The sequence below is a fragment of the Patagioenas fasciata genome, chromosome 2, assembly GCF_037038585.1.
Source record: "Patagioenas fasciata isolate bPatFas1 chromosome 2, bPatFas1.hap1, whole genome shotgun sequence".
Lineage (NCBI taxonomy): Eukaryota > Metazoa > Chordata > Aves > Columbiformes > Columbidae > Patagioenas > Patagioenas fasciata.
The window spans coordinates 18414682-18439566 of record NC_092521.1 but is presented as its reverse complement, the minus strand read 5'-3'; the positions used below and the strand labels follow the sequence as shown (position 1 = coordinate 18439566).

Below are 24885 nucleotides of genomic sequence, written 5' to 3'. Positions count from 1 at the left end.
TAGGACTAATTCAGGTGAAAATTTCTTTCATATAAATACTTAACTCTGATGTGATTTTCACTGATACTAAGACTTAAATATAGTTGACTCCTCATAATGACCTCTGTCAGTATAGTCAGTGCAATGCAATAAATGCATGAAACTCTGACACTGAGATGTTGCTGTTACTTTCTATTTACTATATCTAAAAACATAATCACAACTTTAAGAGCTGAAAGTTTGACTGAGAGTTAGAGATGACCAGGACAACTGAGGAGAGCGAGCTCTCTTCTAAACAATGCATTTCTGGAGAAATTTCAGTAGAAATATAGCAGTGCTGTGAGTCCTAGAATCCTGACAAAAATTACTGTCTCTCCATTGCAGAAAACTGCAAGAGACAAAAGTCCAGAAGATAAACAAGATACAGTTTCTGTTGTTTTCCTTCCCAGCAATTATGAGAAACTACTGTCCCTTAGCTTAATCTCTTGCTTCAGCCCAATGCAGAATTTTCCATAGTCTCTTCTTGATAAAAAAAAATTAAGATATAGATGAAAAAAGAAATCATAAAACCTTCCTCCAGTCCACAGATAATAGAGACTGTGTGTTTCTCAGTGAGTAGCAGAGTATAATAGACAGGGATCTACAGACTGAAACAGCTGTTGCTTAGGACTCAAGATCCATACTAAGCGGTAAACTACAGGGTTTTATTATCATTAGCTTTAGTTGGTATGGTGCCATAGGCTTATTGTACTGGAGTGGATGAAGGCATTATTAGAAACATTGAAGTACACACTCCTATTTAGTTTTGCACAACAGGAATCAAGAATGCATGCTCTGAAACCATGCTTTAGTTCTGTGGTGTGAGCCAGAAGGTGGTAAACAAACAGGAATGCCTAGTGCTTTACATTTTTCCACATTTATGCTACAAAATAATTTCATTATTTTGCAAGTTGCAGTGTAGGAATTTAGTTACAATGTACCTCTATTTTAAATTTCAATTCATAGATTATGTATTCTACAGGTTTTATGGAGCTATTATGGTCACTTAGTCCTGTTCTGTACCTTGAATACCATAGATTTTATTTCAAGATTCTCACACATACACAATGATTTACGTATATTTTAGAGCATATATAATGTATTACAGAAAATCTTAATTCAACAGTTATCATAGTTGTATGGGAATATAGCGAAGATTGGCAAGGAAATTGGTTAAATGTAAATATGCTCAAGTGACTTGCAGCTCTCTGTAGAAAAAGCAGATACATCACACTAATTGTTTTACTGACCTTGTATGCTTGATGAGTAGAACCTCTGTGTTAGATAACATAGACCTGTGAGAAACTCTAGACACTTAGCACTATGTCTGAGATTTCTGCTTTGTTGTGAGAAAGTGTAGGAGGCTGTGCCTGCCTGAAGCCTTGAATTACAGGTGAGCTCAGCAGGCCCAGTGATCTTCTTATCAGGGCTGAACTGCTGCAACGCTTGCATCCCCGCTTGTGTTACCTCTGCATGGGAGCTTAGGTACTACTTTGGAGAGCCCCCAGTAGAGGTAACTAAAATAAAACTTGCTCTTTGCAAATGCATTTGTGGCCTCTGGCTCTTCTTGTGATGTGCCTTCTCTCCAGTCACAATTCTTTACTTGTAGCAAAATTTTTGCCCTTAAAGCTTATATTTGTTTTCAATAAATATTAAAGGTTTAGACAGTGTTTTGCAATTCCTTGCCTCCATCCTGAAGTTTATATGATGTTTTAATTACATATTTCTATTACCAGCACGTGAAAAGTGATTTAATTTTGTAGAGTGTTTCACTGAGCTACTAATTAATTTGGTATCTACGGAGGGATATCACTACTTTTTCCTGAATAACAAATTTTTGGCATATACTATGGGTTTATGCACTCAGACAGAAAATATATTGCATATGTACAGATTCACACATACTCCCTTGTATAAATCCATACACTCATATATAGCTTTTGTTCTTGGCATGGACTAATATTTTAAATTATATACTGTGAATTCCTTATTATAGAGGTGAAAGTTGTATACCAGCAATACACTACACATTTCAGTTATTTGGATATGTAGGAATACACAGAAGAATTTTCACTTTCACTGGATTCGGTCTCATTTTACTTTGTTTTCATACCTCCCTGCAATGTTTTCTGCTCTGAAATTTATAGCAGCTGAGAGAGTATCTGCATTTCAAGGAAATAGCAGGATAATTCCAACCTATAATTAATGCTTAGTTATAGACAAGTGATCAGGCAGCAATTTTGCAAGGCCATGTTCTCTGACTGGCTAATCAGACAACCAGAGCATGGGATTTGCATACTGTAAAACTGACAAGAAATAACTGTGACACAATTATGCAAATCAGACACCAGAACCAATATGAGCAGAGGGAACTGCACAGCAATTGTTAGTGATTGCCAGAATTCCTATCAGTCGACTAATGCGATCTCATTCAGACAGAAAGTATGTTCATAATTATAGCCTTTTCTGCTGGTGAGGTACTCAGCAATAATAAAACCATTTGAAATAATTCTGCTGTGTTCTCACCAACCTCTGAGCATTTGTCAGTTTGATAAGAAGCTTAGCTGCTATTTTCAGTTTATTCGTTTTCTCATTTTTTTTGAGAGTGATTAATTTTTTTGTCCAACACATACATATAAAATACATACTATATAGTACATATATTACATGCATCTGTGAAAATGTATTTAAGAAACAGCAGTAAGCACCAAGAGAAGAAACAAGGCCAGAACAAGAGGAGAAAGGAGACCTCGCAGAAGGAGGACAGAGAGAAGGACATGACTGAGCAGAGGCTGCAACCAAAGCAGACGGCTGAGCAGGAGTTGGAGCCCAAGTGTCCACCTAAGACAGTACTGAGAGGTGGGACCCTAAAGGGACCATCAGAACCACAGGACACTGACCCAATCTGCTGCACTGCCCTTGCCTCACCAAAGGGACAGAGTGTAGTGTTGGCGAGAAGAAAAAAGTGTGTGTGTGGGGAGGTGTCACTCACCTGCAGGTGAGTTTTTCCTAAGTGTGTTTTTGTGCTAATATTTTTCTTCAATATCAGAAACAGTAATTATTTTTAATTGACAAAGAGGTTCAATTGAAATCCCCTAAATCGAGATGCTGATTTTGCTTGGACCAACAATATAAATACCAGTCTTGGTATTTGGATCGTCCCATGAGCATGTCTGCATTTACTCCTGGCTGCTGTATGCTCAGAAAAGGTTTTCAGAGGGCAAAACCAAACTAAATGTGAAAGCAAGACAAACTAAACTTCCCAGTCCTCACAGTACACAATTCAGGCTTGTTTTTTTTCACTTGGAATTGAGTGAGGATTTTACCAATACCTTTGACATGGTGGTATGTATCTCATTATGTGCAATAGGACTGAATACCCCTTTCATATGGTTTAGATAGACCTGATGTTTAGCACCAGCAAGAGCTCTTAATTAATTGAACATTTCTGCTTTACCTGTGTACTCAAGATGAAATCCAGCAGCTGAAACACTGATATCAGACTGAAAATTTAGGTACAGATTATTTGATGTGCTGTTGAGAAGTGGAGGTATGGTTGTTCCTGAAAAGAGAAATTAAAATATTTTTGAAATGCACGGAAACTGAACTAAATGCCTAAATGTGCATGTGTATATAAAAAGAAAGAAAGAGAAAAAGGAGGAAAGGGAGGAGAGAGGATGGAAGGGGGAGGTAGGGAGGTCACATAACCAATTACACCATGGTTTGTCATCATGAATGCTGTCAAATATTATATCTGCCCTTATAAAATTTTTAATACATTTTTGGTGCGCCACAATATCAGAGATGTGAGCTGTAGGCACTCAGAGAAGCAAAGTCTAATATAAATATATATTTTACAAGTTTATATTATACAAGTTTATCCACAAAATAAAAGCACAAGCAAATCCTGTGACTGAAATAATTTTAAATATAACAGTCAAATATATCAAGCAGCTCTGAACATATTTTTAGGGCTATTCTTAGAAATGTGATTGATTATTTATTTGTGTTTCAGCAAAATACAAGACAACAATCTTATTGTCTGTGATCACATTCTGTACACAAGAATGAAGTAAAATAAAAGGAAACAAGAAAAAGTAAGGCAAACAGAACTGTCTTCTTTATCTAAAATAAGGATAAAGAATGCAACCTTTAGTCATGCACAATTTCAAGAAGCATGTCTTTTAGAGGTCTGCTTTTCTGGACCCTGCTGTAAGAGTGGACAAACAATAAGATTAATGAATGTCTACTTTGGGATCCTCTGAATGTTATTTCATTTCTAACATTTTCAAGTATTCAGCTTTATGGAAGTGTGCTGAGAGATGGCTGATTGAAATGGAAAGAATACTACCTATTGTTAATTATAGGAGAAACACACGTGTGCACACACACACACGAAAGAACTAGAAAGAGCTGTGTGTTTACAATATAGGGTTGGATATGTGAAACATTTATTATAAAATCTTCTCAGTCACCTGAGTAACTTCCAAGCCTTGGAGCGTTGTTGTCAGCACCATCATAAAAGTCTAAGGAATCCCAGTTGTGTTCTGTGGCAAAACTCACCACTTGCACCTATGAACAAAAATGTGAGGTAAAGGATATAAACTTCTTCCCCTATGTATTCAAGCACAAAGATGACTGTAAATTGTAGCCTCTGTTGCTTTCAATCATTAAAAGTTGTGACTTGCTCTCACTGTCAAAGCAAATGGAAAATCATCTTAAGTGAACAATATTGTTTATATTTAATTGCCCAACAGAGTTCTAAATCCTGTGACCTTTAGTGACAATCACGCATTACTTCTGACAGGAGTTACACAACCAGTAAAATCGACTGGGTATAAAATATGATTCCCTTATTTGCATGACATTGAGGGGAAGACAAAACATAGTATCATCAATTACTGCAGTTTCTTTGTGATTCTCACTCATTTATCCAGGGCTAAAAACAGTCCGACAGCAATACACATTGCTGCTTCTATCTTGCCACATTCAATTCTGCCTCCAGGTAAGAGCAACCTCCTGTATTCAGCTACCTTCAACATGGACACATCTCCTAAGCAGGAGCAGTCACTATCATGCTACAAGCCAAAGACAAAAATTCACTTCACTTCACAGAATCACACACAATCACAGAATGTTACGGATTGGAAGGGACCTCGAAAGATCATCTAGTCCAATCCCCCTGCCGGAGCAGGAACACCTAGATGAGGTTACACAGGAAGGCATCCAGGTGGGTTTTGAATGTCTCCGGAGCAGGAGACTCCACAAATCCTCTGGGCAGCCTGTTCCAGTGTTCTGTTACCATTACTGAGAAATTTCTTCTCAAACTTAAGTGGAACCTCTTGTGTTCCATTTTGAATCCAGTAGCCCTTGTCCCAGCATTGGTTGTCACCGAGAGGAGCCTGGCTCCATCGTCATGACACTCACCCTTTATATGTTTATAAACATTAATAAGGTCACCCCTCTTCTCCAAGCTAAAGAGACCCAGCTCCCTCAGCCTTTCCTCATAAGGGAGATGCTCCACTCCATCATCTTTGTTGCCATGTGCTGGTCTCTCTCCAGCAGTTCCTTGTCCTTCTTGAACTGAGAGGTCCAGAACTGGACACAATATTCCAGGTGTGGTCTCACCAGGGCAGAGTAGAGGGGAAGGAGAACCTCTCTTGACCTACTAACCACCCCCCTTCTAATACACCCCAGGACACCATTGGCCTTCCTGGCCACAAGGGCACAGTACTGGCTCCTGGTCATCCTGCTGTCCACCAGGACCCCCAGGTCCCTTTCCCTTACACTGCTCTCTAATAGGTCATTCCCCAACCTATACTGGAACCTGGGGTTGTTCCTACCCAGATGCAATACTCTACACTTTCCCTTGTTATATTTCATTAAATTTTTCCTTGTCCAACTCTCCAGCCTGTCCAGGTCTCACTGGATGGCAGCACAGCCTTCTGGTGTGTCAGCCACTCCTCCCAGCTTGGTGTCATCAGCAAACTTGCTGATAGTACACTCTATTCCCTCATCCAAATCGTTGATGAATATATCAAATAATACAGGCCCCAGTACTGACCCCAGAGGTGACAACATTCTTCCACTCATAAGGAGATGCAAAGTTGTAAGCAGATAGACTGCAAGAGGGAGGATACATCTATTCTCATATAGTGAAAGTACTCCACATCAAGTAAAGAAATGCCAGGTTCCTGTTCCTGTTTTTCAGGGGGCAGGGTCTGACATTTTTTTTAGTGACACATCTGTTTAATGTAAAGGATATAAAGAGTGACAGAAGCATGGATAAAATCTCTAACACCCTCAAAAAGGGGTACCTTAGTCACTAAGTTATAGAATAATGCTTCTTTTACTGTTCTTCTCTTTCCATTATTCTTAATTTTTTCCAAAATGGAATACCTTCAGCAGAAGAAATAAACACTGGTTCCAGTACAACTAGGGAAGAAGTTATTTTTCTAGGTGAAATATATTACTTGGACTTTCTTATAGGTAAAAGGAATATTTCGTTTCGCTACAATTTCTTGGATGGAGACCTTAAACACTACTTTTTTTATAGGAAGTGGGCACATCTTACAGCCAAAGGATTTTTTTTTTTTCTTTTTTTTTTAAGTGAAGCAATGTAGATACCATGACTGTTAGCATGTTTTAGATACTTAGAGGAGGCCCACTGGTTCTGGTCTGTCAGAAGACTGCAAGACCTAACTGCTTACATTTGATTCACAAGAGATTTAGGTGAAACTTATGGGAGTAGTCTCTGTCAGGAGTATTTCTGAAGACATACAGGATTGGAAGTGCAGACACCTAGGAAACCTTCAGAGCAAATTTCAAATTATCTATTTTTTTAAAATGTGTTTTCAGGGCCAGATTGCTGCTGACTGCGGTTTTTATATTCAACATAAACCACATAATTTAAAATATCTATTTTAATGCAACTGATGCTAGTTGCTCTGACCTCCCCATGTAGTCAATAAACAGACAGACATACCTTTAGGCAGTGATTCAGAACCAGAGTCTATATTAGATGTTTTGAATTATCTACTTGAGGGTCCTTTCTGCCCTGACATTATAAGGAACCATGGTAGATTAATTTCCTGATATAAGGCATTTAGGTGAGGTGCCTGAAGGCAGGCTTTGGGTGCACACTTCATATTTACCTAAATGTACTTTTAAATGTTTGCTTTTTTGTTTGATACAAGGCAGATCAGCATCTACATCTGATCACACTGTTTCAACCAAATTCACAATGAAATCATACACATTGATGGCTGTTCTACCTAAATAGTCTAAAATTTCATCTACACATTTCACAGAGGAATATGCATTTGTGATTAATTATCTTCTTCTCCTTTAAAGTTGGTGAAGTGTCTTTGTTACTTTGAAAGAATAAATATTGGTCAGGAAAATGTCCAGATATTTTATGCATTTACATAAACACAAAAACATTAGCTATCACAGTATCTTGGATATCTGCTTTGACATGCACTCTCAGGTTAGATGAAATAAATTTTCAAATGTTGCCTCAAGTAGCTGATATTCACAGTAATAATTCCATATTTAAATACGCTATTCTGTTCTTTATTTCCTATGAAGTGAAAAAAAGAAAAAAACCCAACTCTGATACCATTTTTTATGTCATTAGTAGATATAACGCTAAGCTCAGGTGTGAAAAATTAAACAGTAAAAATGGTATTATGACTTTTGGTGTATCCTCTGTCTTACTGATCATGCATTAACTGTGTTCAATTTACTATAAAATGGACTTTATCTTCCTCAGATCTAGCCCTAAAAATCAAATACGATTCAAAGGATCAAGCATGAATACTGCACTTCATCACTGTTCTGTTTCATTGACAATTAAACGTTCTACAGGTCTAATTACAATCATACAGGTATGCCTATGAGACTGCCCTGCTGTCATTACGTTACATTTATACAAGTATAAATTAATCAATCACCTATTAGTAGCTGAAAATAGAAAGTAGTCACTATCTTAACCAGAAAATGCAGAAGAGCTAGTAAAAAAAGCAAACAGTAAGTATATCTTTTTATTATCACTCTGGAGCAACACAATATCATGCAGATTAAACACAAAACTTGAAATAAAAGTTAGTAATTTAATCACCTAATGCAGCCAATGATAAGAGCTAAGCACTTCCGAAAAAGCAACAGTGACTGTGTAAGGCAGGACACCAAAGAATGCCTAATTTAAGTCCTCTGAACTGTCCTCTAATTGTTTAACTTAGATTAATGATTGTATAAGAAACAGAAAGAATAAAGTATCCTAACTTAGTCAGCTGTTTAAATCAAGTAGTGTTGCTCAAAATCAATCTCAGAACTGATTGAAATTATTCAATATTATTGTTAATGGACATTGGCAGCTTTGAAAATTGAAATCATAAATGTTATTATGTATGGTCTTAGGTCATATTTGCAATTACTTCTGTGTTCTTCCATAGTTTTTAAATTTTTCTTAAGTATTTTAGTTATTGAAAACAAAAAAAAAGAGATTTATCTCAGTGCTTATAAATTTGCAAAGTATAAACTCATGCTACTTTAAAAACTTTTGTTGACACAATAGAATAATTTCTAAAAACTGTCCACAATGGTTTTCTTGTTTCTTATAATCAAATCTTTACCTAGAGAAACTGAACTCTTTTTTTATTCTTTTTCTAGAGCAGTTATATTTTGAACCAAGAGTAGACCTATAAAACTTGGTACCATGGTTCCTTGATATGTATTTTTCTATATATTTGATCAGCTTAAAAGCCCTCATTTATTAAACTCAGCTGCATTTCCAATAACCAGATTTCAGACAGTTTCTTCAGTGAGCTCTAAAGTGTGAGATAAACATGACTTAGGTTAATGGTTACTTTTCTACTATGTGTTCCATTAAGTTCTTAACCTTAATAAATGACAATTCAGACAATACTTTAAATTACCAATTCCCACCTCATGTTGAAACATTCTAAAGCATCTTTATATCACAATGAACTTCCATAACTATAGAGTAAATAACAGAGTTTCTAGGAAAACATATATAACTTGTTGATGGAACCAACCCATTTAATTTCACTCTGTTAGAGAAGGCTTTTTCATTTTAAGAGAGGAAAAAAAAAATCACAGGAAAGCATCTCTGTTTCCTCTGGCTTACAAAGACTCACTGACCTATTGAAATAACACATTTTAAATATCTGTGATTTTCTTCTAAATCAAAAGTTACAAGTGTACCTTTCAATATTTTTATAAATTTTATAACTTTTAACAACTGCATGAATGTGGAATAAATTCCATTGTGACAGCCGTTAGCGAGATAGAAAAATGTATGAATAAATTATCTTTTCATGCTCTTGCATCAGGAAAGACAGTTTTAAATATGAATACAGCAAGCAAATAGCAAGTATACTTACTTGAATCCCAGCTCCCTCTGGTACTGTGATCTTCCACACACAATTCAGATTGTTGTCATAAGGCTCAGGGTAACCAGGAGACAAAATGGTCCCTTTGCGCTTTGTTAAAATTCCACCACAGGGCACTGAATGAAGTGCATAAGGCAAGAAAAGAAGTATAAGACTTCAGAAGTGAGAAAAGTTATAATAAAAGTTTACACAATATTCAGCATACCATGGCTGAAAACTTTGGAAATTTATGCTATATTAAAAAATTTATTTTTGCCTCAGGAAAATAAAATCTTGTATCTCAAAAACCTTCCTTTAAATGACCCAAAATGAATAAAGGAAAAGTAGAATTATTTCAGTTTTCTACCTGACAGAATCACACTCATGTTACCCTTATTTATTTGACATTTAATAAAGTGAAATCCCTTTAATTGTCTCTTAGTAATCTCATTGTTAGGGGTTAAGAATGAAATTTGAACAATTAGGTGTTGTATTAGTGTAAAAGATTAAAATATGTCATAAAAAGATACCTTCTTTCTTAATATTGCTACTTTGTTGTTGTCTAGATAATTAATGGCACTGGTCTCAACTCGACTGTTTGCTTGTGTGAGTCACCCCATTACAGAATAGAATTCTGTCACATTAGTAAAGCAATTGCTAAATGCTCACAAGACTCCAATTGTCATATCCCTGCTTATGGACTAATACAACTGTTATACATGAAATAGGGCAAAGGCATTCAGTACCATCAAGTGTCCCTTCTGAATGTTCAACTTGAATATATCTTGTCTAGATCATTAGATGTGACAAGGAATAATACAGCTTAATCTAGATACAGATATTCTGTTGAGATTTAAGTAGTTGACTGAAAAGATAGATGAGATGGTTTATCAAGACCATTACAAGTCAATGTATCACTTCTATGCAACACTACTGAATTCTGAACAAAATAAAAAAAAAAGTGAGTGTGGCAGAATGCAAACCCCCCTCTCTCCCCCCCCCCTTCAGTATGGAGGGAGTAGGCACATCTCCCTCTCTCTGCTACTTGAAGCTAACAGCTTCTTTTGTTTGGCTCAGAGCACCCTGGCCAGGGCCATTAGGAGAAGGGATTGCCGAGGCGCCAGTGAGCCGCTGGGCTCCTGTGACCAGTGTGGGGGATGTTTGGAGGATTCAGGGGCACCACACACACGGTGTGGGGGTGCAGAGAAGCTTCTAGAATGCCTACAGTCAGGTCTGATCAGCCAGTATAAAAACGGGACTCTCGTCGAGACGGGGCCCATTGTCGCCGGTCTCTCGGAGCACGAGGAAGATTCTGCCGCCGAGACCCCGCCTCCCCGGGATGGAGACCCCGCTTGCCTTGCCGCCACGGGTGTGAGTAAAACCCCTCGCAGGGTTGCGAGTATATTTATCCTTTCCGTGCACATATGCACGTGTAACTTCCCGTGCTTAATACAAGCACGTATAAAATTATTTCCTCGCACAATCGCGAGTGTAACTTTATTTCCTCGCACAATTGCGAGTGTATTATAAATTTACCCTCGCGGAATCGCGAGCGTACGCTTTACCTGTATCTCTTTAAGAATAATCCCGCACCGTGTTCAGGCAAGTGTGTACTCCTCTGGGACTCGGGGGTGGTTCCGGCATTGTTTTGGGTGAAGCCACGTGCATGCACTCTGTGGACCGCCTGTTGTACCAGTTGCTGCCCCTTAATAATTTTCCTCAACTGATAGCCGAACCTATATTTAAGTCACTTTTGGAGTGCTAAAACCCTGTTTCTCACCGGTTTAATAAAAGTTGTTTTGGACCCTGTTGTCCCTTAAATTAGCCTCGGGGTGCCTCCGTGACAGGATTTAGAAAATAGATATGAGAATATAACTTATTAATGAATACTGTAGCAACATTTTGTGTGGCATATAATTGATGAAATCTCTTGGGAACAACATGGATAAACTAAAAGTGTTACTTAAAGTGTTTAAATAATTACTCATACAAGGATGAACAGACTGATTGAAGACTAGTATATGTAAGAAAATATTCGAGCATTCACTAAAGTTAAGGCAACTTAATATGGTCAAGTATGGTCATGTCTACTATTTCAGTTATTAAACTGATTTAGCTCAATGCAATTTTCATCTCATATATATTTTGTCACCTTTATTGGCACAGTGCTTTTCACACAGAATGTAGCCTGTAACCCTTTCTCAGTTCAACTTGCCTAGAGACAGATATCTTTCTCTTCCATAGACTATGTATTAAAATATCAATAATATATTGTGATCAACGGCCAAAACAATAATTTCAACACTATGTTAGATTGTTATATCTGAAAAAAGAATACAATTCAAGGGGGTAAACAACACAGTTCTACTGATCAAACTGTAATCACTGAGAATAAATGAAATATAGCTATGTACATCAGCTTCTTATTGATATATACATTTTGGTTCTAATCCTGCCCCTGATACAGTCTAGATCTACATTATTGGAGTACAAAGCTTCTTAATTATATTTTATTAAAATTACCCCAGTGGTACTTAGTTTTGACACCTATCAAGTCTTCAGTATTTTGGAGAAAATCTTTTATTTTACTGAAAACCACTCAGAATCTACTGTGCACCATCAAGTGATTAGCACAGAAGATTTAAAATCCACCTAATGAAAAACTGTTCTCTATTTTCCTTTCCTGCACTCATCTAAAATCCCGCTTATGTATTTCTTAATGCTGGAGTCAATATCTTAATCTGTTTTCTGCAACAGGTTAGGATAATTTTTATAAAAAAATCTGTTTTCTGTAAAGAAAAGTAAAGTAACTTTAATTCATGTATATGTTTATTATTTTGGTTTGGAATGGAGTTTTTCAGATGTCTCCACCCTCAAAATGAATAATTTTTAATGTAATTAATTTACAGAAAATTAATGTATAATGCAGTCAGTACTGCAACAGATGTTACAAGTGGAAAAGTTTGATGGCATTGCAAAAACATCTGTGCAAATGATAACCAATTTTAATTCATTTATATTTTTTCCATATAAGAAACTATGCCAAACTAATAAAACTTAATACATAAATGTGTAATATTTACCCTTGACAGAAACCTATAGAAAAATGTACCATTAGAACTTTATTTCTTCGCTGTTAGGCTTTTCAGCTTAACCACAAGATTTCCAATGGGTGCAAATCAGCTTTGTAAATATAAATGAATGCACTTTATTTTAATAATTTAATTTCGAGAATTTGATCTTGTATGACTGGAACCAGACATACTATATTTTCTGATCAGAAAAATTACCGCTCTATTTCTGACAAGCAATGAAATATTAGTGTAACTATTTCTAAATCTTTAATAAAGCACTGTTCTTTCTAATAGCTTACAATAACTTGTTTGAGATCCATAAGGTGAGAGTATTTTAGTCTTGCATGCAGTCAGGGCACAAACTGATGTTTCTGAGTCTGGATTAAGAAACAGCCAGGGACCACCACTGATTAATGTAAAATAAGCTAACATAAAATTTATAGCTGCAGAGTATGTTCATGAAACTCATTAAGTGTCACAGCAAGGTTAGAATAGAAAGGGGAATAAAATCTTAACCTTGAATAAAATGAGTAAAACTAAACAAGAATAAAATATTGTAAAATGACAAAGAAGGAACACATCCATCCAGCCAGAATGGTGTACAACTTTGTAAGCATTTTTAAAAGCCTTAAGAACTCACCAACACATGTAGGGAGTGAATCATTCCATTGTGCCAATGCATTTGGTACCGTATCACATCTAATTGCTGTTGACCCATGGAGGATATATCCTGGATTGCACTCAAAAAGAACCAATGACCCAACGGCAAATTCATTTCCAATTCTTTTTCCAAATCTTGGTTCAGGCACGGAGCTACACTGTGTTGCACTTGTCCTTGGAACAGCTGCAAATGTACAAACAATTGTAGATTCTTAATTTCAAATTTGGTGAAGGAAGACAGTTTTTGAACCCCAAATATTCAAAATTACTGGAAGTAGCTTTCAGTTATTTGCCAGAATATTTTCATAATCCCCAAATGAATCTTCACAATACAGACTACATGGTTTTGATGTCTGAGTTACTATTTAGAAAAGCATTGCACAGATATCCTTGTCAAGATAAAAAGCAATGCATAAAATCTGCACTGAAACCTTTCTAAAATTGCACTGAAAAGAAATATGACTATGAAATAATGAGCTAATACATGCTTTTAAAATAACATTCTGTGTCAGATAGATATTTACTTTTATTCCTGTGGATTTCTAAATGTGTATTCTGACTGTTAGATCAGAATTTAAATTTCATGAAAGAATGAATGACAGTAGCAAGTATTCATACATAACCATTTCTGTGTTTGACCCATAAAAAGGAAAATAATGCAAACCAAGAGAAATGTCTTAATATAATAAAAGTAAGGTCACTGATTCACCCACAGGTAATAACACTTACAGTTACTCATATTTAAATCGAGATATTCACCAGTTTGAGCAGCCAGATAGATCTAACATTAGTCAAACAGATTAACAAACACAAACAGCTGCTTTATATAACTTTTCTTAAATTTAGAACATCTCTTATGCTTCTTAAATATTTAATTTAAGCTTTGAAAACCAGATCTGAAATCTAGATAAAATAATGGTTTTAAACTTTTTTTCAAAAGATGCAGAAATGGTAAAATTTCTTATATTGTTAACGGGCTAATACTTTCCTCTACATTCTCAATCTGTTCCTCTCTGGTGATTTACAATCTGTGATGAAAAGAATAAATGTACTTTTTTTCCAAGATGTCTCACCTTGATAAACAAAATGAAATCCTTTAGCTGTTATTGGTCCAACTGAAGTAAATCTAACAGTGATCTGGTTACCTGAGCTCAACGGAAGGGATTCACCTACTCAAACAAAGCAAATACAAAGCTATCATAACCATTTTTTACTAAAATAAACATTCAAAATACCTGTCAACATCTTTCCAGCTAGAAATAAGATTCCCAAACCCCCCCTGTTCTTCTTCAATAAACTTTGTAAGATACAGGCTATTTCAATATTTTATGTCAGCAGTATTATGGTGGTGTAGAAAAGGGAGACTAAAACTCATCTCAGTTCTTAAGAATAGTCTTTGCTTTTTTCTTTTACTAAAAAGAATCCAAACACCATACCTCTTTTAATGGAGTCAAAATGCACATAATCTATACTTTACTAGAAATATATGCTGTTTTCCCTTTTAAGTATAAAATTTCCATTTCAGATTGCTCAGTAGATAAAAGTCATAAAGCCACAGAATAAGAAGCTCCAGACACTCACTATAATAGCTAAATATTAGAAGAAAATAATCTAAAAAAAATAAAGATTCAATTTTACTTAATTTTATTGATTAATGTGAAAAGTTTTGAGTGATTAGGCTTTTAGTTTAAGATCCTGATTTCATACATTTGCTTGAATTTAATCTAAGTTTAATGACAGTTCTGTTAAAGGATACCTGAATGTGATCCTGAGAGAGAGGATAACAAAGATGACTGCAAAGTTGGACCATCATATACTTCAACTACATCATGAAGTGATGTCTGGAAAAATACAAACTGGCCAAAAACCACTGACCAAACATGATGGAGAAAAAACAAGGGGCACCAATGTCAAAATAAAGGAAGACAGAATGAGAAATAAAAAAAATCAGAACACACAAAACAGAACCAAAATGAACCAACAAAAATAAACGACAGCAAAAAAGGAAGACAAAAAAATACATTAATATATTGTTTTAAAAATACAAAAATAAAATATATTTATATATTGATTTACCTGATACTTTAATTAGTTATTACAGTGTTTAATATTATTTTTCCTATCACTACAGCAGTAAAACGATAAAAATGTAATTCTCTATATATACAGAGACAATGAAGGTACCCAAATCATAGATTTCCTTGTTAAAAGATTCCAGTAATGAGGGCACAAAGCCATTTTTCTGCTGTTGAATACACTTTGAAATTCTCTGCTCTCCCCCAGCCACCACACATCTGAATTCTCAGTGCAATATCTTCCTTTATAATTCTAGGCATATTGATATGGATAGTGTTTTATTAATTAATTATTAAGTATTACTTACCTTGGAATGTTTCATTTTTCTTAAGAACGTTAACATTCAGTGATTCTTCACTTTTATGAAATAAACAAGCAACTGATTCAAAGCAACAAACACTTAACGGAACACATACACTGGATCACAGAAAATATTATTTTTAAAGTTATGCAAGAAGAACAACAGTTCAAGTGTGTTATTTTTGCACTGAGGTTCAAAGGTCTGTGTGGCACATTCACATCACAGTGAAAAGAAAAAGGTATTGTTTGGATTAATTCTGGTCCTGGTACCGAAAAAGCACTTACATAGTAATTTTAAAACTCTCTGTGAAACACTTATGAATATTTTAGTCCATGTTTAGGGGGAAACATAAGTAAGATGCCAAATTATCTCCAAAATTTTTCTTCTAATCTCTAGAAAATAAAACATTCAAGTTTTTACTAGCTTTGCTTATTTTTCATCTAATATTCAACTGTATACAAATCTTCCCTTTGGTGTTGCTAAAGATGATAGGTAACAAACTTAATCCAGTTAATTGTTTCTATCACATTTGTCTTTTTATTTTCATACTCAATGAATTTTATTTTGCCATTGAGCCAAGCAAAGTTCTTTGTGACTTCCACTGCTGTTCCCTATTTCAAATTAAGCTGCAAACTATGTATGGAAAATTCAGGCAAGTGCTGAGGCATAACTTAACAGGCACACATAACTATTATCAAGAGCTTGTGAAACTAATTAAAAATAATTACCCATTTCAAATAAAGATCAAATCACTTTAACTGAAGGACGTGGGGGGATGATATATATTATTTTAAAGGATGGATGAAGAAGTATTCTCTAAAAAATGTCTCACCCTCAATTATTTGCCATCCTCTCAACTATTACGAAAGAAGGAAAGTCACCTGTCCAAACTTGATGTCTAAAGTTGGGCTGCAAATTATTCCTGAACGTATGTTCATCTTGGCCTTCACTGCTTTGTAGCAATGATATTTGAAAATAAAATCTCTTTTTCACTGTATTTTGCAGCTTAACATTTTTCTCAGATATATAAATGTCCTTTATTTTGCAAGACTGAAAATGCTATGATATCCCAAGAAGCTTTTCTCTTGGAATTTTCATAGTCATGACACTAATTCATGTATTTCCTCAAAAACAATTAAAAAAATATATTTCTGTGCTTTTTATACTTTCCCACTTATATTATCATTTTTCTTGTCAAAATTCCAGGGAAACCATAGCATTAATATTGTAATTAATTTAGGAAATTGGGGGAATTCATTAATTTAAAATACATCAGCACGAGCAAGCTCCCTTTTAACGAGGCCAGAGCTAGACAGGAGAACTTTCCATGCCTCTAAATGTCTAGATTTTTCAATGGTCTTCATCACTGTAACATCTGAATACTTTGAATGCGTTTAGAAAGTGTCTAAAAAGAGATGAAATTGGCACAAAACAGTTCACTGGTTAAAAATTTCATCAAAGAAAGTTTCATTTTTAAAGTAAGAAATAAACATATATAGAGTTTACTTCTGTATTTTAATTGGTATGTTTGAAGAGAATTTCCTGTGTTTCAGTTTATGTTGATTGCCACTTGTTCTGCCACTGGGCAACATGGAGAAATCTAGACCTGTCTCCTTTGCTTCGTTGGTATTTATACATGGGCAGGATTTTCTAGTCATGATTCATTGCTTTTTATATACTATTGCTTATTTACTTTTAGAAAACAAATCTGAATCACACTTTTATAGCACCTTACTGTCTAAGCAATTTTTTATGGAAAGAAAGAGGAGTACACTGGCAAAAATAAAACATCTGGGTTTTATATTACACCCTCTAGAATGAAGAACAAATAAAGTATGCTTGCAACTTGTTGCTGTTTTCCTGTAGATTTTAACAGTTGCCTATATATAATAGAAAGAATACACCCAGAGATGAGAGATTAAGAAAAAATATTCTTATTGGTTGTTCTTGGGACTGCAATCACAAAACCATTCATAAAAATATTATCTCTAAATGCACAAACACATGAAGTTAACCTTAGTTGCACTCAACAAACCTCTTCACTACAGTTCTAGCAAGAACTGATTTTTCAATGTAAGAACATTATAATGAAAATAATATAATAAGAGAACATGAAAATGGTTAATGTGATATTAAACATGGTGTCTAATTTTGAAGATTGGTCTCCCTGTAATAAATTTTTTGTGAAACCTCTCTCTAGGCTTGTGTAGGGAACACAGGAACACTAACGTCTTAAGTAATAAATATATGTCATGCACTGATAAGGACAATGGCCAAAACATTGTGGCAAAACCATTTCATCCAGCCACAGGAGATGATACATTCAGTATAGAGTGAACTGCGATTTACATGTCAATGACAAGCTAAGGAGCCACAGACCAGGCCGGCTGACCAATACAGGAGGTGGGGGACTGGAGGGCACATAGCTGCACTTTCTGATATGCCCAGCATGACACAAAGGGGAAAAGCTGAGAACCTTCAACATGGCCCGAGACTTGTCAAGACTTGCAATCTTTTGCAATCACCCCTTCCCCCCAGACTTGCCTCTCCTTCACAATAACACCTCCACAAAAGACCAGAAGTTACGCAAGCAGGTAACCCAGAGTGCTATGAAGGCCTACCTTGTACAAGTACTGGCGGTACCTACCCACAATCCTGAGGACCACTGCCCACCAGTCTCACCACATCAACTGAACAAGACACCAGAGGATGCTGCACATCACTGGACCTGAGACTGTAAACTCCCATCACATGAAAAGTGGAGCCATAAGGATGGTGAAATCTTTGTCTATTCTTTCTTCCCCATACTTCTACTCTTTTGCTTTCCTTCTGATATGTAACATAATAACATAAGATTTACAGCCCTGCATATGCTGCAAACATTTAATGTTTACCAATAACGTAAATCCTTCTGTCACCAAATCATATACCATTCGGGACAAGCTGCAAAATATAAGCCTTTTGTTTGTGGACCTTAAGTACTATGTGTACTGTTTTGCAATCAAAGGGGACCCATGAACCTGAGACACTTCTCCCCACCACTTATACGCGAGGGCAGGACGTGACAACATACTAGAACGAATAAGCTGTTTAAATTATGAAAGAATCACAACAACAATAAGAAGAATCCAATGTTATTTTCTTTGAGATACAATTAAGAATAAAATCTTATTAAGATACCAGTTTTAATGGAAGCCATCTTATTAATTAGTAATAAGGGTTCCAGATCTAATGGAAAATTCACTTTAAAAAAGCTGTTTCATTCTTAAATCACCTCTCTGCTAATTTAGAGCTACTAAAAGTACAACAACTTTCTGAGTATAATAATTATCTTTTATTGTCCTACTAGTAAGTGTTATTGTTTAGATCAGATGATTCATCAGTTCATTCATCTGAAACAAATTACCACTTCAGCTTACTGAATGTTGTGGATGAAATTAATATCTGAATAATTTATTTTTTTAATTGTTAGGCAAAACCAAAACAATTCCCAGTGGGAAAATAATAAAATTAGGAAACATTGAAAAATTCCTTCATATCAATTAGTAAAAGGTATCAAGAAAAAAACTGTGAAAGAAAAAAATGAAAACATTTCAGCCATTCAGTACCTGTAAATAGCAGAAACACATCTTCATCAATTAAAAAAAAAATAAAAACATAGATAAGTAGACTAAATATTTATCAGAGTTTCCAGAAGTCTGACAATAAATGTGTTGCCAATCTCCCTGAGTTTATAACTGAAATGTGAACTCAGAATTTAGGGAATGTTTCAAAAGGAAATGTTTCAAGAGTTAAATGTAAAACTTTTGTTTGTGAAGAAAGTAAAGCTGGTGTAACTATTAGCTTGTAATTTTATTTTTAACAGAACACCAGCACAGAAGTGACAGAGAATGCATCCTAAATATGACGAGAATGTTGTTATTGAGTTTTTATTTTTCTTATTGAAATTACCATATTTTAATTCTTTTAATTTAAAATGTTAAAATAATTAATTATAATAATGTTATAAAGTTGTAGGAATTTATGAATCTTTTATTTAATGTTAGTTAATCTGCATTTATCAAAGTGATATGAGCAAAACTGCCTTATAATCCTGAGTGACTAGTGGAAATTGTCTTCATCTACAGTCAGCATATTAGAATACCCTGTCTTTCCTTTCAGCTAAAGATTTTACCACACTTTTCACCACATCCACCAACTATGCAAATTTACAATAGTAAAAGCTTCTTCCTTGAACAAAACTACGCCTTACATTTTTGAGGTTCAGTATTACCGTCATACCACTCCTTTGGTTTGTATTTCTAGTGCACTTGCTATTTCAATTCAGAGTCTGATCTTTTAAGCTACCGTCAAACTCATTAAATGCAAAAATGTAGATGCCTCCTTCACCCATGAGATGAAAAGAAAGTTTATTCTCCTTGAATATAACATAAGGATGCTAGATCTTAGCATGAGCTAAGACTTCTCAGATCTGGTTTTGAACATTATGACAGGAAATGAAACCACCAGAGAAAACAGATTGAAAATCCCACTGCTCTTATGGCACAATGTCAGGTTACAGTTACACCAAAGCTTCCACACTCCGCAAAATGAACCCTAAAAAAAACCAAAACCAAAACTAAAAAATATTATGGCAGGAGTATTTTGAGATTCCAAAATTCAAAATGGAAGCATCCAAACTATAAAAGAATGTCAGTGAATCAGGATATTTATGATGCAGTGACAGATGCTTCTTCATCAATGACACAGACAGTGGGATCCAGCACAACCTCAGCAAGACTGTGGATAACGTGAAACTAAGTGGTGCAATTGACACACCTGAGGGAAGGGATGCACTTTCAGAAAACCTGGAGAAGCTCGAGAAGTGGGCCCATAAGGTTCAACAAGGCCAAGTGCAAGGTCCTGCACCCTTGGTATCAATACAGGCTGGGTGAAGAAGGGATCGAGAGCAGCCCTGCAGAGAAGGACTTCGGCATGCAGGTAGATGAAAAATTGGACTTTCAGCCCAGAAATCTCACAGAATCACAGAATGTTGGGGATTGGAAGGGACCTCAAGAGATCATCTAGTCCAGTCCCCCTGCCGGAGCAGGAACACTTAGATGAGGCTACACAGGAACGTGTCCAGGCGGGTCTTGATGTCTCCAGAGCAGGAGACTCCACAACTCCCCTGGGCAGCCTGTTCCAGTGTTCTGTTACCCTCACTGAGAAGAAGTTTCTTCTCAAATTTAAGTGGAAACTCTTGTGTTCCAATTTGAACCCATTACCCCTAGTCTTATCATTGGCTGTCACCGAGAAGAGTCTGGCTCCATTCTCGCGACACTCACCCTTTATATATTTGTAAACATTAATAAGGTCACCCCTCAGCCCCCTCTTCTCCAAGCTAAAGAGACCCAGCTCCCTCGGCCTTTCCTCATAAGGGAAATGCTCTACTCTCTTAATCATCTTTGTTGCCCTGCGCTGGACTCTCTCCAGCAGTTCCTTGTCCTTCTTAAACTGAGGTGCCCAGAACTGGACACAATATTCCAGGTGTGGTCTCACCAGGGCAGAGTAGAGGGGAAGGAGAACCTCTCTCGACCTACTAACCACCCCCCTTCTAATACACCCCAGGATGCCATTGGCCATCCTGGCCACAAGGGAACAGTGCTGGCTCATGGTCATCCTGCTGTCCACCAGGACCCCCAGGTCCCTTTCCCCTATACTGTTCTCTAATAGGTCATTCCCCAACTTATACTGGAACCTGGGGTTGTTCCTACCCAGATGCAAGACTCTACACTTGCCTTTGTTATATTTCATTAAATTTTTCCCTGCCCAACTCTCCAGCCTGTCCAGGTCTCTCTGGATGGCAGCACAGCCTTCTGGTGTGTCAGCCACTCCTCCCAGCTTGGTGTCATCAGCAGACTTGCTGATAGTACACTCCATTCCCTCATTCAAATCACTGATGAATACATTGAATAATACTGGTCCCAGTACTGACACTTAAGGAACTTCACTAGATACAGGCGTCCAACTAGACTCTGGCCCATTGACCACGACTCTCTGGCTTCTTCCCTTCAGCCAGTTCGCAGTCCACCTCACTACCTGATCATCCAGACTGTGCTCCCTCAGTTTAGCTGTAAGGATTCTGTGGGACACTGTGTCAAATGCCTTCTCAAGTCAAGGTAAACCAGTCCACTGCTCTGCCATCATCTGTCCACCTCGTCATGTCCTCATAAAAGTCAATGAGGTTGGTCAAGCACAACTTCCCCTTGGTGAAGCCACGATGACTGCCCCTAATCACCCTTTTATCCTTGATATGCCTCGTAGATGGCACCAAGGATAAGTTGTCCCATCGGTTTTGCAGGGATGGAAGTTAGGCTGACTGGTATGTAGTTACCCGGGTCCTCCTTCTTGCCCTTTTTGAAGACTGGAGTGACATTTGCTTTCCTCCAGTCCTCAGCCACCTCTCCTGTTTCCCAAGACTTGGCAAAGATGATGTAGAGTGGTCCAGCAATGACCTCAGCCAGCTCCCTCAGCACCCACAGGTGCATCCCATTGGGACCCATGCATTTATGGATGTCCGGATTGTCTAATTGCTCCCTAACCCAGTCCTCATCAACCGAGGCAAACTCCTCCATTGTCCTGCCTTCACTGGGGCCTCAGTGGTACGGGGCTCTCAGGACAGCTTCTGCAGAGTAGGCAGAGATGCAGAGATCCAGAAGGCATTCAGTAACTCTGCCTTCTCTGTATCTTCTGTCACCAGGGCACCCACCTCATTCATCAGTGGGCCTTCATTGCCTCTGGTGTTAGTTTTATCTGCCATGTATTTGAAAAAGCTCTTTCTGTTGTCCTTGACCCTTCTCACCAGGTTTAATTCAAAGGAGGCCTTAGCTTTCCTAGTTGCCTCCCTACACCCTCTGACAACAGCCTTATATTCTTCCCAAGTGGCCAGCCCCACCTTCCATGATCTATAAAATCTCCTCTTCCACTTGAGCTTACCCAGCAGTTCCCTGTTTAACCACGTGGGTCTCCTGGCTCCCTTCCTTAATTTCCTACGTGTTGGGATGCTCTGATCTTGAGCCTGGTAGAAGCAGTCCCTGAACACTAACCAACTATCTTGGGCCCCTTTACCTTCAAGCAGCCTTGCCCATAGGATTTCCCCTAGCAATTGCCTGAAAAGGCCAAAGTTTGCCGTGAAGTCCAGGGTTACAATTCTGCTTGCTATTCTGCTCCTGCCACACAAGATCCTGAACTCCACAATTTCATGGTCACTACAACCAAGGTAGCCCTCAACCTTTACCGCTTCAACCAGACCCTGCTTTGTTAGTGAGGATGAGGTCCAGCAGTGCACTTCTCCTAGTCGCTCCTCCACCATTTGCAACAGAAAGTTATCGTCAAGGCACTGGAGGAACCTCCTAGACTGTGACTGGCTGGCCGGGTAGTCCTTCCAACAAACAGCAGGAAAGTTAAAATCCCCCACCACAACCAGGGCCTGTGATTGCGAAGCTGTTCTCAGCTGCCTGTAGAAGGCCTCATCAACTTCCTCACCCTGATCTGGTGGCCTATAATAGACCAACCATATCCTGAGCTGCATCAAAAGCAGTGTGGCCAGCAGCTTGAGGCCCTCTACTCTGCTCTGGTGAGACCCCACCTGAAGTTCTGCATCCAGCTCTGTAGCTCTCAGTACAGGAAAGACATGAACCTGTTGGAGAGGATCCAGAGGAGGACCACAAAAATGTGTTCAGTTTTGGATCTCTCACTGCAAAGAAAGACATTGAGGTGCTGGAGCATGTCTAAAGAAGAACAATGAAGCTGCCCAAGGGTCTGAAGCAGAAGATTGATGAGGAATGGCTGAGGGAACTGGTGGTGTTCAGCCTGGAGAAAAGGGATCTGAGGAGAGACCTTATGGCTCTCTACAAGTACCTGAAAGGAGGTTGCAGTGAGGTGGATGTTGGTCTCTTTTCCCTAGTAGCAAATGATAGGAAAGGAGAAAATGGCCTCACATGTTGCCAGGGGAGATTTAGGTTGGATCTGAGGAAAAACTTCACTGAAAGAGTTGTCAGGTATGTTAACAGGCTGCCCAGAGAAGTGGTTGAGTCATGATCCCTGGACTTGTTTAAAAGATGCATAGAGGAGGTTCTTAGGGACATGGTTTAGAGGTGGACTTGGCACTGTTGGGTTAAAGAATGGACTTAATGTTCTGAAAGCTATTTTCCAACCTAAATGACTCTAATAGTCTAGAATTCTATGATTCTATGAAAAAGTGGATAAGTAGCATAGGATTGTATATAAAAATAAGCATGCTTATCTTAGAGGTACAGTAAACTAATTTAAGGTTTCAATTGTGTACTTTTTATCTGAAAAGTTAATTTAAACTTAAATGTTTATTTGGATATGGCATAAAAATGAAGACATGAACTTTTTTAAAAAAAATACTGTTCCTGTAATTTACCAGACATTGGTCAACAATACTTATACCAAATAATGACCAAAGTCATAATATTAGAATTTTTTTCTAGAAAACACAATATGAGGCCTCAACATTTTTAATTGTTCTTAAAAGCATATGTTACTATTTTGAAGATATTTATTACCCTCTTGACACCACCATTGAAAGTATGGACAAGAAGTTATAGCCAAAACAGGTTGCCCAAGGACCCACAGTTCTTTATAGAGAGTGGGAAAGGGAAAAAGGAGGAAGAGAGCAGGACAAACAGATGACTTGGAGAAATAACAGTTTGACTTAGTGATTCATTCAGTAAAAGAAACCTCACAAAAACAGAATTTGTAGAAATGTGTTTCTGAATGACTTTGATAATTTCTAAACAATACAAGTGGATATTTGCCATCACATATATTTTAAAATGACTGGTCTACAGCGGTCTCAGGTATTAAAGGAAAAAACAAAGGGCTCCACCCAATGTTACATACAATGTGTACACTGTTAGAGTGGAATTTTGAGGGGTGAAACTCACAAGAAGAGAACACCACCACTCAGTGACATACAAACGCAAACATATTTACAAAGCAGGGTGGATAACATAGATAGAATTTCTGTTCTACGACATATGTATAACCTCATGCTCAAACTGGCCAAGACAACAGCTCCTCCAGTCAAGCTGTGACCAGTACCATACATGCAGGGAATACTTGCAACAAATGCTTGGTGTGTCTGAGTCTTGCCTGGCATCCAGCATAGAGACCCAAAGATGATTAAGGGAGCGGAGCATCTCCCTTATGAGGAAAGGTTGAGGGAGCTGGATCTCTTTAGCTTGGAGGAGACCGAAGGGTGACCTCATTCACATTTATAAATATATAAAGGGTGATTCTCATGAGGATGGAGCCAGGCTCTTCTCAGTGACAACCAACAGTAGGACAAGGGGTA

The 24885-nt window shown here is 37.2% G+C and overlaps 1 protein-coding gene across 5 annotated transcripts in view; it reads right to left on the bottom strand.

The window, feature by feature from the left end:
- CSMD3 (CUB and Sushi multiple domains 3) overlaps nt 1-24885 on the bottom strand; it is a 637009-nt gene that overhangs the window by 105433 nt on the left and 506691 nt on the right. For all 5 annotated transcript variants that reach the window (XM_065830155.2, XM_071803847.1, XM_071803848.1 and 2 more), the window contains 6 exons: nt 14904-15017; nt 14221-14316; nt 13128-13331; nt 9426-9550; nt 4494-4590; nt 3476-3580 (listed from right to left, as the gene is read on the bottom strand). In XM_065830155.2, coding sequence (XP_065686227.1) covers nt 3476-3580; nt 4494-4590; nt 9426-9550; nt 13128-13331; nt 14221-14316; nt 14904-15017 — 741 coding nt within the window. The remainder of the gene's footprint in view (nt 1-3475; nt 3581-4493; nt 4591-9425; nt 9551-13127; nt 13332-14220; nt 14317-14903; nt 15018-24885) is intronic.